This window comes from Zalophus californianus, chromosome 15, assembly GCF_009762305.2.
Source record: "Zalophus californianus isolate mZalCal1 chromosome 15, mZalCal1.pri.v2, whole genome shotgun sequence".
NCBI classification, from domain to species: domain Eukaryota; kingdom Metazoa; phylum Chordata; class Mammalia; order Carnivora; family Otariidae; genus Zalophus; species Zalophus californianus.
The window spans coordinates 68,349,041-68,362,401 of NC_045609.1; the positions used below are offsets into that span (position 1 = coordinate 68,349,041).

The following is a 13,361-nucleotide window of genomic DNA, read 5'->3' on the forward strand; positions in this document are numbered from 1 at the left end:
TACTATCAACCGAGGGCGTGCAACCTCAAGGAGAAGGGGATCCAGGCCTTAGTGGTCTGTGTTCACCACTCTAAAATATGGTGGGAGCAGAGTAGATCCAGGGTTTTCAGACTGAGCCCTGAAAAAGTCACAGGGGTCCCTAGGAGTCTATCCCAATAAAGCTAGACTTTTTGGGGATAAAGTCACCAGCTCCAGAAAATACAAAGTAGAAACAGAAATATGAAAATCATTAAAAAGAAAATGATAAATGTAGTCTTACTAAAAATTCTTAAACTTTTACTAATTTCTATGTACCCAAAAAGAGCATTGCCTCCTAGTGAGTACAGAAGACTTTCTATGTGATAAAGGCACAGATGATGCAAGCTGACCTTCAAATCATTTTTGTTGGTTCTTCAAAAAACCTTTTCTCAAAAAAATACTGATATCAGTGAACAGTTCTGATAAATCATACTGTCTGATAACTAATAGATAAATGAATACATAAGGACTATCTCTAGCTATAGTCCCATGGGTGTATAACAAAACAACTTCAAAAAAAGCCAATTATAAAACAGTGACCATACATATTTTCCTATATCCCATACAGTAGCACAAAACTTAGAATTCAGGTAGAATAATGAGTTTTTCCAGCTCATTTTTTAAATAGTTTTCTTTTTTAAAGAGTTATAGATTCACAGCAAAATTGAGCAGAAAATACAGAGAGTTCCCATATACCTCCCTTTTCCCAACATACACACAGCCTCCCCCACAATCAGGACGCCCACCTATGGAGCTAGAGAGCATTATGCTAAGTGAAACAAGTCAGTCAGAGAAAGACAAATGCCATATGACTTCACTCATATGTGGAATTTAAGAAACAAAACAAACAAACATGGGTGGGGTGGGGAAGAAGAGGAAAACGAAGAAACAGACTCATAACTACAGAGAACTGATGGTTACCAGAGCGGAAGTGGGTAAGGGGAGGGGGGCCAAGGAGTGCACTTACTGTGATGGGCACCCGGTGTTGTAAGTAAGTACCGAATCACTAAATTGTACACCTGAAACTCATATCACATTATCTGTTAACTAACCGGAGTTTAAATAAAAACTTGAAAAAAAATAAATAAATTATTTAAAAAAGATCCCTCGCCAGAGTGGTCTATTTGTTATTACTGATGAACCTACACTGACACATTATTATCCCCCTAAATCCACAGTTCATATTAGGATTCACTCTTGGTGTGGTACATTCCATAGGTTCTGACAACCACAAAATGTCATGTATCTAATATATAGTATCATACAAAATAGCTTAATAGTTTTCATTGCCCTAAAAATCCTCTCTGCTCAGTCTATTTATCCCTCCTCTCACTGTCCCCAACACCTGAAAATGACTAATCTTGTTACTGTCTTCATAGTCTTGCCTTTTCCAGAAAGTCCAACAGCTGGAATCATAGAGGTACACAGCCTTTTCAGATTGGCTTCTTTCACTAAGCAATATGTATTTAAGGTTCTTCTGTGGCTTTTCATGGCTTGATAGCTCATTTCTTTTTAGTGATGAATAATAGTCCATTGTCTGGGTATACCACAGTTTATTTATACATTCATTTACTGAAGGTCATCTTGGTTACTTCCAAGTTTGGGCCATTATGTATGAAGCTGCTATAAACATCCATGTGCAGGTTTTTGTGTGGACATAAGTTTTCAACTCCTTTGGGTAAATACCAAGGAGCATGACCACTGGATCATAAGGTAAGAATATATTTAGTTTTGTAAGGAACTGCCAAACTGTCTTCCAAAGTGGCTGCACCATTCTGCATTCCTACCATTAATGAATGACAGGTCCTATTGCTCCACTTCCTCACCAGCATTCAGATTTTGCCAACTCATTTTTTTAAACAAATAAAAATACTTTACTTAACCAAAAGCATCCTAACACACAATGCTGTAAGTAACACAGAGTTACACTGGGGCCATTACACCACCAGTTATCTTCAAGGATTGGCACCCTGACTCACTGTAGCTTGAACTCTGCTAGGTATGGATCTTTTTAAGTTTCTCTTCAACATTTTCATCTGCTTCTTCTCCATCATTACCAGCATCTGGGGCTACAGAAGTCTCAGTCATGATGGTTACCTCCCACAGATTCCCCTCTGAGGTACCAAACTGATGTTGGGACTCACTGAAAAAGTGCCCCATTCTTAATTTGCGAGGGTAGTTTCAACCACCAGCCTCAGAACTCCAACTCAGAGCCTCCAAAGGACAGACATACTTAAAAGACAGAGTCACGGGAAAGGGTCCTAGTCACAATTCAAACATACCCATGTTCCTTGCATTATAGCTGCTTCTGAATACTTTACAGAGGAGCATCCTCTCCTTTTGTCTAATGTACTGAACCTGTAATTTCTCATCTATCTAAGAAAGAGAGATCACAATTACCTGATCCAACCTAAGTTTATATGTCAACACCTCCAACTAGGTTCAAAATAAAGCCCATTGTGACCTTGTAAGATTGCCAGCATCTGAAACTTTTTCAGGACACTTCCAGGGGTTTCAAACCAAATTTCTAAGCAAGTTAACAGTATTAAAGGGGGCACGTACTGCATGGAGCACTGGGTGTTATACACAAACAATGAATCACGGAACACTACATCAAAAACTAATGATGTCATGTATGGTGATTAACATAACATAACAAAATAAAATAAATAAAAAATAAATAAATAGATAAATAAATAAATAAAAGAGTCAAGCCAAAATGTAGACTTCCTCTGGAGCAGTATTTCAACCCTGATTACAAAACAGAACTACCTGGCGGACTTCTAACTTAATTAGTCTGGAGTACAGCCTGGGCATCTGGAATCTTAAAAAGCAAATATATGATAGAAGCCAATGTATTTTCTGTCAAGATCATTAACTTCCTTATAGAATGTGGCTTCTATTTGAGCACATTCTGACGTAAGGAATTTGATGGCACCGACTGGGTGTTTACAGCACTGACTATAGCATGTATCAACATTATCAGCCACTGACTTCATCAATGAAGTCAACAGAACCAACGGCAAGCACAAAATCCTCAATTACAAACTGAAAACCATCAAAGGTGAAATGGAACTGGTCAAAGGCATCCTCTGGCTCCTGGGCACCAGAACCTGCCTCCTGCCTCCTCACCACCACATTCTGGCCTTCATTACCATCTCCTGCCTCACCATCACCTTCTTCCCCTTGACCGGCCTTACTCTCTAGCGCGGCATTTCACACTTTCCTAAACAATGCCAGCTGCCATCACCACTGCCCCTGCTCCCTCCTCCTCCGTGCCCTTCACATTTAGTTGGCCGCCTGGGTCAGAGGCAGCCACTGCTTTGCCGCCCACATCAGACACAAAGAGAGAACTCGCAATACCACAACCTGCAGTTAGGACGTGGTAAGCGGCGGCGGCATCCACAGCAAAGGTGAAGAAGACAGTGACGGGCAATGGCCAAAGCAATGGGCTGTGGCCGTGGAGGCAGCTTCCACTGAGGCGATGACAATGCCCAAAGATGGCTGGGGCAGCTGTAGCCACAAGCACAAGAGGCCGTGAAAGCGACTGACCGGGTGAGCAGCTAGCTGAGGAGGGGACAAAGCTGATACAATTATGAGAAGCAGCCAAGACACAGATGAGAGTCTTACAAGGATCAAATGGGTTACCATGTGCAAAGCACTTAGAAACAGTGCCTGGCACATAGGAAATGTTATGTGTGCTTAATTCATAGAGTTAGACACACAATTAACTAGCCATGAAAGCAAAGTGATAAACAGTGCAACAGGTGTATATATATTGCCTCTCCTTAAGATAGGAACATGTCATCCTCGTTCCTGAATCCAGGTATCTAGCCCGCCACCTAAACCTACGTATAACTCACTCAAAGATGGCTGAGGGAATGTCCCACCTTTGTGTCATGATCTTTTCAGACTCAATATAATCAACAGTAATGAATCTTCCTTCAGTGAAAGAAGAGAGCTAGGATATCAGATGACGTCATATTACAGCATCTGCTCATTCCACATTCCATGACTTTCAGAAATTTAGAAGCAGCCAAGAGCTAATCAGGGTGTGCAGGGAAGTAGGAGGCCAGGAGCAACAAGCCTAGTCCATGATGTAACATTAGCCCATACACTGCCAGGTATGTTTAAATCATGCTTTAAAGAGAATGACTCATTTCAAAGTCTCTTGCATATGTGGGCCTGCTTTTAGAAATAAGTTCCCAAACCTTCAGCCTTTATCATAAACAAAACTTTTCACTGCTTAGGAGTGCATGAAAAGCACACCGTATTTACCTCACTGGGTGGGTAGGAGAATTCAACTTGAAACAACATGTGTGAAAGCACCATGTACAGCACCTGGTACATCATAAAGGCTCAAGAAATATTATTTGAATCTGGGTCTGCAGCACCAGCTGGGTTTCTTACACACCTTGTTATAAGCCTAGAAGGGGCTGATTTACGCCAATTTCAGCATCTTAACACACGCATAGATGCCAGGCTGCTCTTCCAGCATCAATAGCTTTAGAGACAGTGATTTGTTTCTCTGTCTCACTGCTGAGCAAGGACCAAGGGCTTTACACGGCATTAGTGGTTAATTCTCAAAATAAGCCTCCCAAGGGAGGTTTCAGTATTCCCATTTTACAGATAAAGAAACAAGAGTTAAATACACGCCCCAGCCAACTGGGTTATCAAGCACCAGGACCCAATATCTATCCAACTCCCAAGTCGATGCTCTATTATACCATATTATCTAGAGGACATGAGAGGCTCTCTTAAAATATCCTAAGACCAATAGAATCAAAACAAGTGGATTCCAGTTTCCAGCTGGATCTGCAACCTCAGACAACTGATGTACCCTGAACCTCTATTTCTTCATACAAACTAAAAAGAAGTTCTCTTTAAACTCTACATTTGATAATTCTATCAGTTTCCCTTTCCTTACTTTTCTTCCCCTTCCTTCTTCCTTCTTCCTCTCCTTCCGAATTATGGCCCAAAATATGTTGGATACCTGTATTTTTAAAGAAAAGGGACCTAATTGCATGCAATTATAGCATTGCTCTTCCAAAGAGAGACCAGTCATGATTTATGAACCTCAGGTAATCAATTTTTTTAGTCAACTAAAAGAAAATGCTCTGGTTCTCCTGGGTGGCCTACAGAAAAGCACTAGCTTTCAAGGGATAGAAATATAGTAATATACCACTTTTCAGAATTCAGGTTTCTGGCAACCCAACAATACAAATAACCAGTTCTGGGAAGAGAGCATGGTTCCAGAAATTTTTCCCAAAAAGATTTTCCTGAATGCATAATTTATACAGCAGAGTAATATACTCTAAACTTTTCTCTTTTCAAAATCTTATGACAAAAATTGAAAGCCAACCTCTAAGGTAATCAATAAAAGTTTATATTAGAGATGAGAAAAACTAGAATTGGGCTTTTTGCGGGGGGGGGGTAGTGTGTGCATGAGGGGGTAGGGGGAGAAGGAAAGAGAGACTCTTAAGCCTGGAGTCTGATGCAGGGCTTGATCTCACAAGACTGAGATCATGACCTGAGCCGAAATCAAGAGTGGGAAACTTAACCAACTGAGCCACCCAGGCACCCCCTAGACCCTAGAATAGGGCATTTTCAGTAATAACCTATCTCCTCTACCACCACTGCCCAATCCCCAGAAACAGGACATACAAAAATTATAATTCCCTAACTTACTACCTAAAAAAAGTGGTAAATATACAAATAGTAACCAACTACCCAGAACCCAAAGGACAAAATGGTTTTTAATTTCCAGATATATGTCCCCGTAGTCCCAGCCATGAGCAATTATTAATCCTTTACCCTCTATTCTCTCCCAACTTGGGGTTAGGGTACAGGAACCTAAAATTCTTTTGAGACATTCCATCTAATTAATAAGTAAAATATTACCTCTTTCCACACCTGGGTCTCCTGAGTGTGTCACCTCGTTAGGCTCAATTATCCTTAAATTTTTCAGCTGAAAATCCTGATGATTCGCCCTTAAGAAGAGAAAAAACAGGATATTGCAGACTTTGACCATAGGAAACGTGGCAAGGCTTAGTTAGCGAGGATATCTACCTGACTTAGCAATTTTCCTTCGTGACTCAGAAGGACTCTCACCCCAGTTATCATAACGAAGTAAGTAAAAGTTTCGGATAAAACTTGCAGCTAAAAGAGCACCATGGTAGGCAAACCTTCTCAGATCTAACCTCTAATTCTTGAATTCTCTTCAGCTATGTCTAATCTCCTAACTAGTCTAAAAAGATTTTATTTGCAATGACTGTATTTTTCACATCTATAAATTCTTTTGGTTCTTTTTAAATCTGCCTGCTCTTTCTTCATGGTGTCCCATTCTTTCACTATGGTTTCTATTCCTTAGTTTTAATTCTCTTAGTTTAGAATAGTTTCTATTCTCTTAGTTTTAATTATTTGGGGCCTTTACTTTAAAATTCACTTCAGGGCGCGTGGGTGGCTCAGTTGGTTAAGCAACTGCCTTCGGCTCAGGCTCAGGTCCATGATCCTGGAGTCCCGGGATCGAGTCCCGCATTGGGCTCCCTGCTCAGCAGGGAGTCTGCTTCTCCCTCTGACCCCCTTCCCTCTCGTGCTCTCTCTCTCTCATTCTCTCTCTCTCAAATAAACAAATAAAATCTTAAAAAAATAAAAAAATAGAATTCATTTCAGACTTCCCATTAGAAGGTCTTGGGATAGTAATCTTCAAGTTTGCTGGGTCTGCTGGCTCCCCCTCAGTAAGTTATTCCTTATTTGTTTCGTAATCTTTTATTAAGAGCTTATCTTCAGGAGAAACTACTTTATGTATGAAAATTAGTCTCTTTGCTAACAGATGATATTTTAGCAGAGTCCTAAAAAAAAAAGTAAGGGATCAAGCCATGTGAATGTCCAAGAAAAGAACGTTCTAGAAAAGGGGAATTTTAAGTGCAAAGGCCCTAAGGCAGGAGTATGCCTGGTATACATCAGAGAAAGCAAGGAGGCCAGTGTGGTTACCTGTGCTGGCAGGTGAGGAGGTACGTGGTTAGGGGACAAGATCAGAGAGGCAACAAGGAGCCCCCGTAATAGGTTATACAAAGCGTTTGGATTTTATTCAGTTATGAACTTAAAAGTAATTTTGTTATAATTTTACCACATTTTTATGTGGTAGTAGAGGGAGAAGAGCCCGCATTAGCTCAGTCTCCCATACAGAGAACCAGAAGAGCAGACACTTTCACTAATCACTCCAGGCCTGTTCTCAGATGGAGAATTTAATTTTGTTGGACAGAATGGGATGTTCTTTACTGAGGGAATCATGTATTCTTTCATTAAAAAGTAAGACATATCAATATTTCTTATAAATTAAGTGCAAATATCCTCAAGAAAATACTAGCAAAACTGAATCCAGTAACATATAAAAAGGATCATACACCATCACCAAATGGGATTTATCCTAGGAATGCAAGATTGGTTCAACATACAAAAATTAATGTAATACACAATTATCAATAGAATAAATAAAAACTACATGACCACCTCAACAGAAAAAAGGCACTTTGACAAAATCCAACACCTCTTCATGATAAAAGAACTCCAAAAACCAGAAAAGAAATTCCTCAACCTGATCAAGAATACTACAAAAATCCCCAGCTAACATCATCTTTAATATTAAAAGGCTGAATGTTTTCCCCCTAAGATCAAGAACAAGACAGAAATGTCCAATCTTGCTACTTCAGTCAACATTGTATTGGAGGTTCTATCCAGGGCAATTAGGCAAAAACTGAAACAGAAGGCAAAAGATTAGAAAAGAAGTAAAATCATTTCTACTTGCAAAGGGCATTATCTTCAGTATAGAAAAATCTTAAAGAATCTACACCAAAAAATTAGAATCAACAAGTTCATCAAGACCGCAGGATACATGGGTGCCTGGGTGGCTCAGTTGGTTAGGCGACTGCCTTCGGCTCAGGTCATGATCCTGGAGTCCTGGGATCGAGTCCCACATCAGGCTCCCTGCTCAGCAGGGAGTCTGCTTCTCCCTCTGACCCTCCCCCCTCTCATGCTCTCTCTCTATCTCATTCTATCTCTCAAATAAATAAAAATCTTTAAAAAAAAAAAGACTGCAGGACACAAAATCAATATATAATATAAATTGTTTTTCTATATACTTAAAATGAACAATCCAAAAATGAAATTAAGAAAAGTTCACTTACAATAGCATCAAAAGAATAAGTACCTAGGAATAAATTTAACAAAACAGAGGCAAAACTTATACTCTGAAAACTATAAAACATTGTTGAAAGAAATTAAAGACGTAAATAAATGGAAAGACATTCCATGTTCATTGATTAGAAGACTCAATATTGTTAAAATGCAGTACTCCCCAAAATAATCTAGAGGCAATCCCTATCAAATTTCAGCTAGCTTGTATATGCAAAAATTGACAAGCAGATCCTAAAATTCATATGAAAATGCAATCCAGAACAGCCAAATCAATCTTGAAAAAGAACAAAGTTGGAGGATTCATCCTTCCTGATGTCAAAACTAATAAAACTACAGTAATCAAGACAGGGTGAGGGGCGCCTGGTGGCTCAGATGGTTGAGCATCAGGTCATGATCCCAGGGTCCTGGGATCAAGCCCCACGTCCGGCTCCTGGCTCAGCAGGGAGCCTACTTCTCCCTCTGCCTCTCCCCCTGCTCATGCTCTCTATCTCTGTGTCTCGAATGAATAAATAAAATCTTAAAAAAAAGAGATAGAGAAACCCTGTTTCTCCCTCTCCCTCTGCCTGCCACTCCCCCTGCCTGTGCTCTCTATCTCTCTGACATATAAATAAAATCTTTAAAAAAAAAAAAATAGACTTCTGTACTTCAAAGGATACCATCAAAAAAGTGAAAAGACGACAAAAAAAATGAGAGAAAATGTCTGCAACTCATATCTGGTAAGAGTCTAACATCCAGAGTATATAAAAAGCTATTACAACTCAACAATAAAAAGACCACCCAATTTTAAAATGGTCCAGGGCATCTGAATAGACATTTCTGAATAGACATTTCTCCAAAGAAGATAAACAAATGGCCAATGAGCACATGAGAAGATTTTCAACATCTTTATCCATTAGGGAAATGCAAATCAAAACCACAATGAGATATAATTTCACATCCACTAGGAAAGTTATAATAAAAAAAAAAGACAATAACAAGTATGAGTAAGGATGTGGAAAAAGTGCAACCCTCAAACATTGCTGGTGGGAATATAAAATGGTGTAGTGACTTTGGAAAACAATCCAGCGCTCCTCAAAACATTAAATAAAGAATTATCCTATGACCCAGCAATTCCACTAGGTATGGGAAATTTAAAACATAAGTCCACATAAAAACTTGTATACAAATGTTCATAGCATACTCATAATATCCAAAAAGGAGAAACATCCCAAATGTTCATCAACTGATGAATGGATAAATAAGTGGCCTATCCATACAATGGAATATTATTTGGCAATAAAAAGGAATCAAGTAATGATAACATGCTACAACATAGTGAACTCTGAAAACATTTTATGCTAAATGAAAAAAGCCAGTCACAGAAAACCATATATTGTATGAATCTACATGCAATGTCCAGAAGAGGCAAATCCATAGAGACAGAAAGTAATTGGCCATTGCCTAGAACTAGAGTGAAGCTGGGGGGAAATGAGGAGTGACTGCTAACATGTACAGGGTTTCTTTTGGCAGGGGGATAAAGATGTTTCGAAAACTGATGGTGGTGATGGTTGTACAACTCTAACGAATATTCTAAAAGCCACTGAAATGTATGTTTTAAAAAGGTGAATGGTGTGGTACATGAATTATATCTCAAGAAAGCTGTTATAATATTTTACAAAGTAAAAAACCTCTCTTTTTTGGACAGAGATCCATGTAACATTGTCACCATTTCCTTTGACTTCATATACCCGTTGACAAGATGGTGAGCCAAGGAAGTCAGTTTCTCTAAACGTTCAGAGTTAACTGGGCCCAGTGACTAATTAAGACACAGGCAAGACAGTTGGAGGGAAATTATTCAGAAGTAGCTCTATTCATTCACTTTACGAGAGAACAAAGATGACTTGCCACAGGCCATACACCTCAGCTGCAAAGCCAGCACAAGAAATCAGGTCTGACACATGATGCTCATGGGAGAATTTCAATTCAAGCTCTCTCCCTTAGCATCACTACCTCTACCTTCCTATCAAGATCAAAGGGGCCATGAAGCAGCTAAACATTATAGTTGTTCTGCTCAGGTCCTACCCTGGTCTCTGCAGAATCCAAGATCCAGCAGCCCTTCACTTACTTGAACAGATACATTCTCAGGCTCTCAGTTGAAGCAGGGCTACCATTTAAATGTTAGAGCTACAATGTACCTTAGGGACCATCCAACTCAGCTCCCTCCTCTAGACAAAGAAACAGAAACAGATCAAACAACTTGCTGGAAGCCTCACAGCTAGCTGGTAACAGAGCAGCTGTCTAGAACTACAGTCCAGCCTCCCAACTGCCAGCACAGTGCTCTTCCCCTTTCCAGGATTTCTTCAGCCTACACCTTCTCAAGATCATGATGTGCCATGTGCCAGGAGGTGGGTCAGGGGAAAGAAGCATGCAGAGAACTTCCTGTTCGATCTTTGCATAAGATGGGAAGGGCACATCTTTCTCTGTCTCTCTTTTTAAAGAAGTCCCAGCAGGGTTGTGTGCTTATCATCCCCCTTACCCTGGTCCATGATGAGAATCAGACACATCTATCACCTGGGATGGGGCAAAACAAGGACCACGTTGCTCAATCACACCTCAGGAGTTCAGATAAGGGTAGACTGAAACAAGTTATAGGGTGCAGTAGTGGGAAATGTGGTCTCTTCCCACCCCAAATCTAACCCTCCCTCTTTTGGTCAAAGCACAATGGTTTCCATCTGAGACTGTCTTGTCTCCATTTCAGTCCACAGAGTTGGGATGAATCTCATCCCCTAACCCACCAAGTTCTGGGACCCAATCTATCCCTGTGGCCACGACTGGTTCAGGAATAAACATAAGGTCAAGTCAGCCCACTGGAAATCAGATCTGGGATTTGTGCTCCAACCATTAGGAAAGAGGGCTCTATTTCTGCTGGGGCTGCCAGCACAGAATGGTCATACCTCCCAGAAGGAAAGTCTGCCTTAGAACGAAGCCTTAAGAAATCAGAGCCAAGAGATGCAAAAAAGAGGCCAAGTCTGATGCCAGTGTTGGTCTCCTGGACTCAGATGCACTAGAAGACAGCTCAACCCCTTTTTACCTAAGTCAATTTTACCTGAACTGCAATAAGTTCTCGTGTTTACACTGAATATCACTTAAATTCTGCCACTAGGGGAAGGGCCTGGGGCAAATGGCCCTTCTCAGCCTCTCAGTTGCCTTCTGTGTGTGGTAAGGAGGCTCTGCCAGCTGATGCTGAAAGACCCTTCTGCCCCCAAAATGTTGTGATTCTATAAATCTAATCTTGGTCCTCAAAGCTACCCATGTGCCTAGGACTTAATTCATCATTATCCACTTGCCTAACCCCATTGCCAGCACTTAACATAGGGGCAACTCCTTCCACACTAGGTTTGCCACACCTCCCCACATCCTTACACCAAGATAGGTCTGGTTCTCTACTCACCCCCAACCTGACATAGCAAGGCCAAGGCCAGGTCAAGGTCAGCTTGGGATCTGTCCACTCACAATCACAAGTACAAGCCATGGTCTGTGTTCAGCAAGGGAGCCTGGCCATGCTGCCAAGTGTATTCATTCAAGTCTCAACGGGTCTGAGGATGGCTGATCCCTGATCCCATGCGGATCGCCAGGGATTCTGGCTTCCAGCCTTTGTGATCTCAGAACATTTCTCAGTCTCCCACCTTGTTAGCTACTGTATGTAATAAGTACATCCTAGTTGTGGGGGGAGTATAGGCTGAAATGTGTTTGAGACCAGGAGATTATCCTTCCCACCTCCCTACCCCCAGGGAAAGCCCAGGACAGGTTACTGGTGGGATCTTTCTAGAGATTATGCCGAAGTATTCCCTAATACAACCTCTGAAACCATGTGGGTGGGGATGGGCCCGCAGGTGCCTATCTTCCTGGCCATGGCACATCAATAAGGCTAATTGCTGGTGTATTGTCAAGGTTGTAATCTGAAGATTATATTCCACGGGAAGCGGGGCGAGGGCAGGGGCTCACCCACTTCCCCGGGCACCCGGAGGCGCCTGGAGGGGCCAACTTCCTGCAACAGCGGGGGCTTTCCTGCCAAGCCAGGGGGAGAGGTGGGACACGGCCACCGCCCCTCGGGCTGAGCGCCGCAGCTCGGCGGGCACACACATCCGGGGGCCGGGATCGGGCTGCCCGAGGATGCCCGCGGCCCTCCTGAAACGAACCGGAACTTGCCCGGCTGCATGGCCCCCTCCCCCTGCTCCCGCTCAGGGGGCTCCCGCAAGCCGGAGCCCTCTCCAGACTGTGATGGGCCGCCTGCCGCTTCTACCCCTCTCGTTCCTGCCCTCCGGGGTGCAACATGCTCGTCCGGACCCCGGGGATCGCGCACTGCCCAGAAGCCGGATCCCCGGCAGAGTCCCTCACCTTACTCGCGGTGCCTTTCTGGAGGCTGCCATTCGGCGGTGACGTGCCCCGACCCACGTCAGGGGAGCGCAGACCAGCTGATCAGCCTGGGAAGAGCAGGAAGGAGCGAGGCCGGCGCGCACGCTGCAAGCGCGCGAGCCAAGAGGCCACGCCCCCTTCTGTGGCGTGCGCTCGCGCCGCGGCCCCGCCCACCAGCAGGCCCCGCCCACCGGCGCGGAGCTTCCCGGGGGCGGTCAGGGAGGCGGGAAGCAGGCGGCGGGTCAGCTTTCCACCCTAGTGGGCTTTGCCTCTTTCCCTGCAGCGAGTTAGGCGGTGGAGGCGTGCCACGGCGCACCATTTCTGTTGATTTTTATCACTGTTCCCCAAAGAGAAGAAAGGGCCTTTGCCGGCTGAAAGGGCTGTGGCCCGAAGAGCTGCCCTCCGGGGAGGTTCCGGCCTTGAGGAGGGCAGAGAGGAGAGAGACGAAGCCAGTTCTGATAGTACTTCAGCAGGGTCTCACTTCCTGAGGCTTTAGAGATGTCCCCCAAAATCACTTCCCCAGGCAACGTCCAAATCCAGCTGGCCACTCCACTTGGAGAGCTAACAAGCCCTTCAAACTTAACATGTCTGAACGGCGCTCCCGGCCCAAAGCAACAAAACAAAACAAAACTGTGCTCCACCAGTCTTGGCCATCCTAGTCAGTGGCTGCTCCATTCTTTCAGGATGCTCAGGCCAAAATCTTGGAGTCACCCCTGCCCTCTTCGTTCAAACACCGCATCAGGTCGGCCACA

The 13,361-nt window shown here is 43.0% G+C and overlaps 1 protein-coding gene across 2 annotated transcripts in view; it reads right to left on the bottom strand.

Moving 5' to 3' along the window:
• XPNPEP1 (X-prolyl aminopeptidase 1) overlaps positions 1-12,721 on the bottom strand; it is a 50,670-nt gene extending 37,949 nt beyond the window's left edge. Inside the window, exons 1-2 of one of the 2 annotated variants that reach the window (XM_027596603.1) lie at positions 12,592-12,721; positions 5,920-6,008 (exon numbers count right to left, since the gene is read on the bottom strand). In XM_027596603.1, the coding sequence (XP_027452404.1) occupies positions 5,920-6,008; positions 12,592-12,623 (121 nt within the window). In that variant the 5' untranslated portion in view covers positions 12,624-12,721. Of the gene's footprint in view, positions 1-5,919; positions 6,009-11,644; positions 11,756-12,591 lie in introns of those variants that run through there. The other variant, XM_027596604.1, reaches the window with a different exon arrangement.
• Positions 12,722-13,361: the final 640 nt, after the last annotated feature.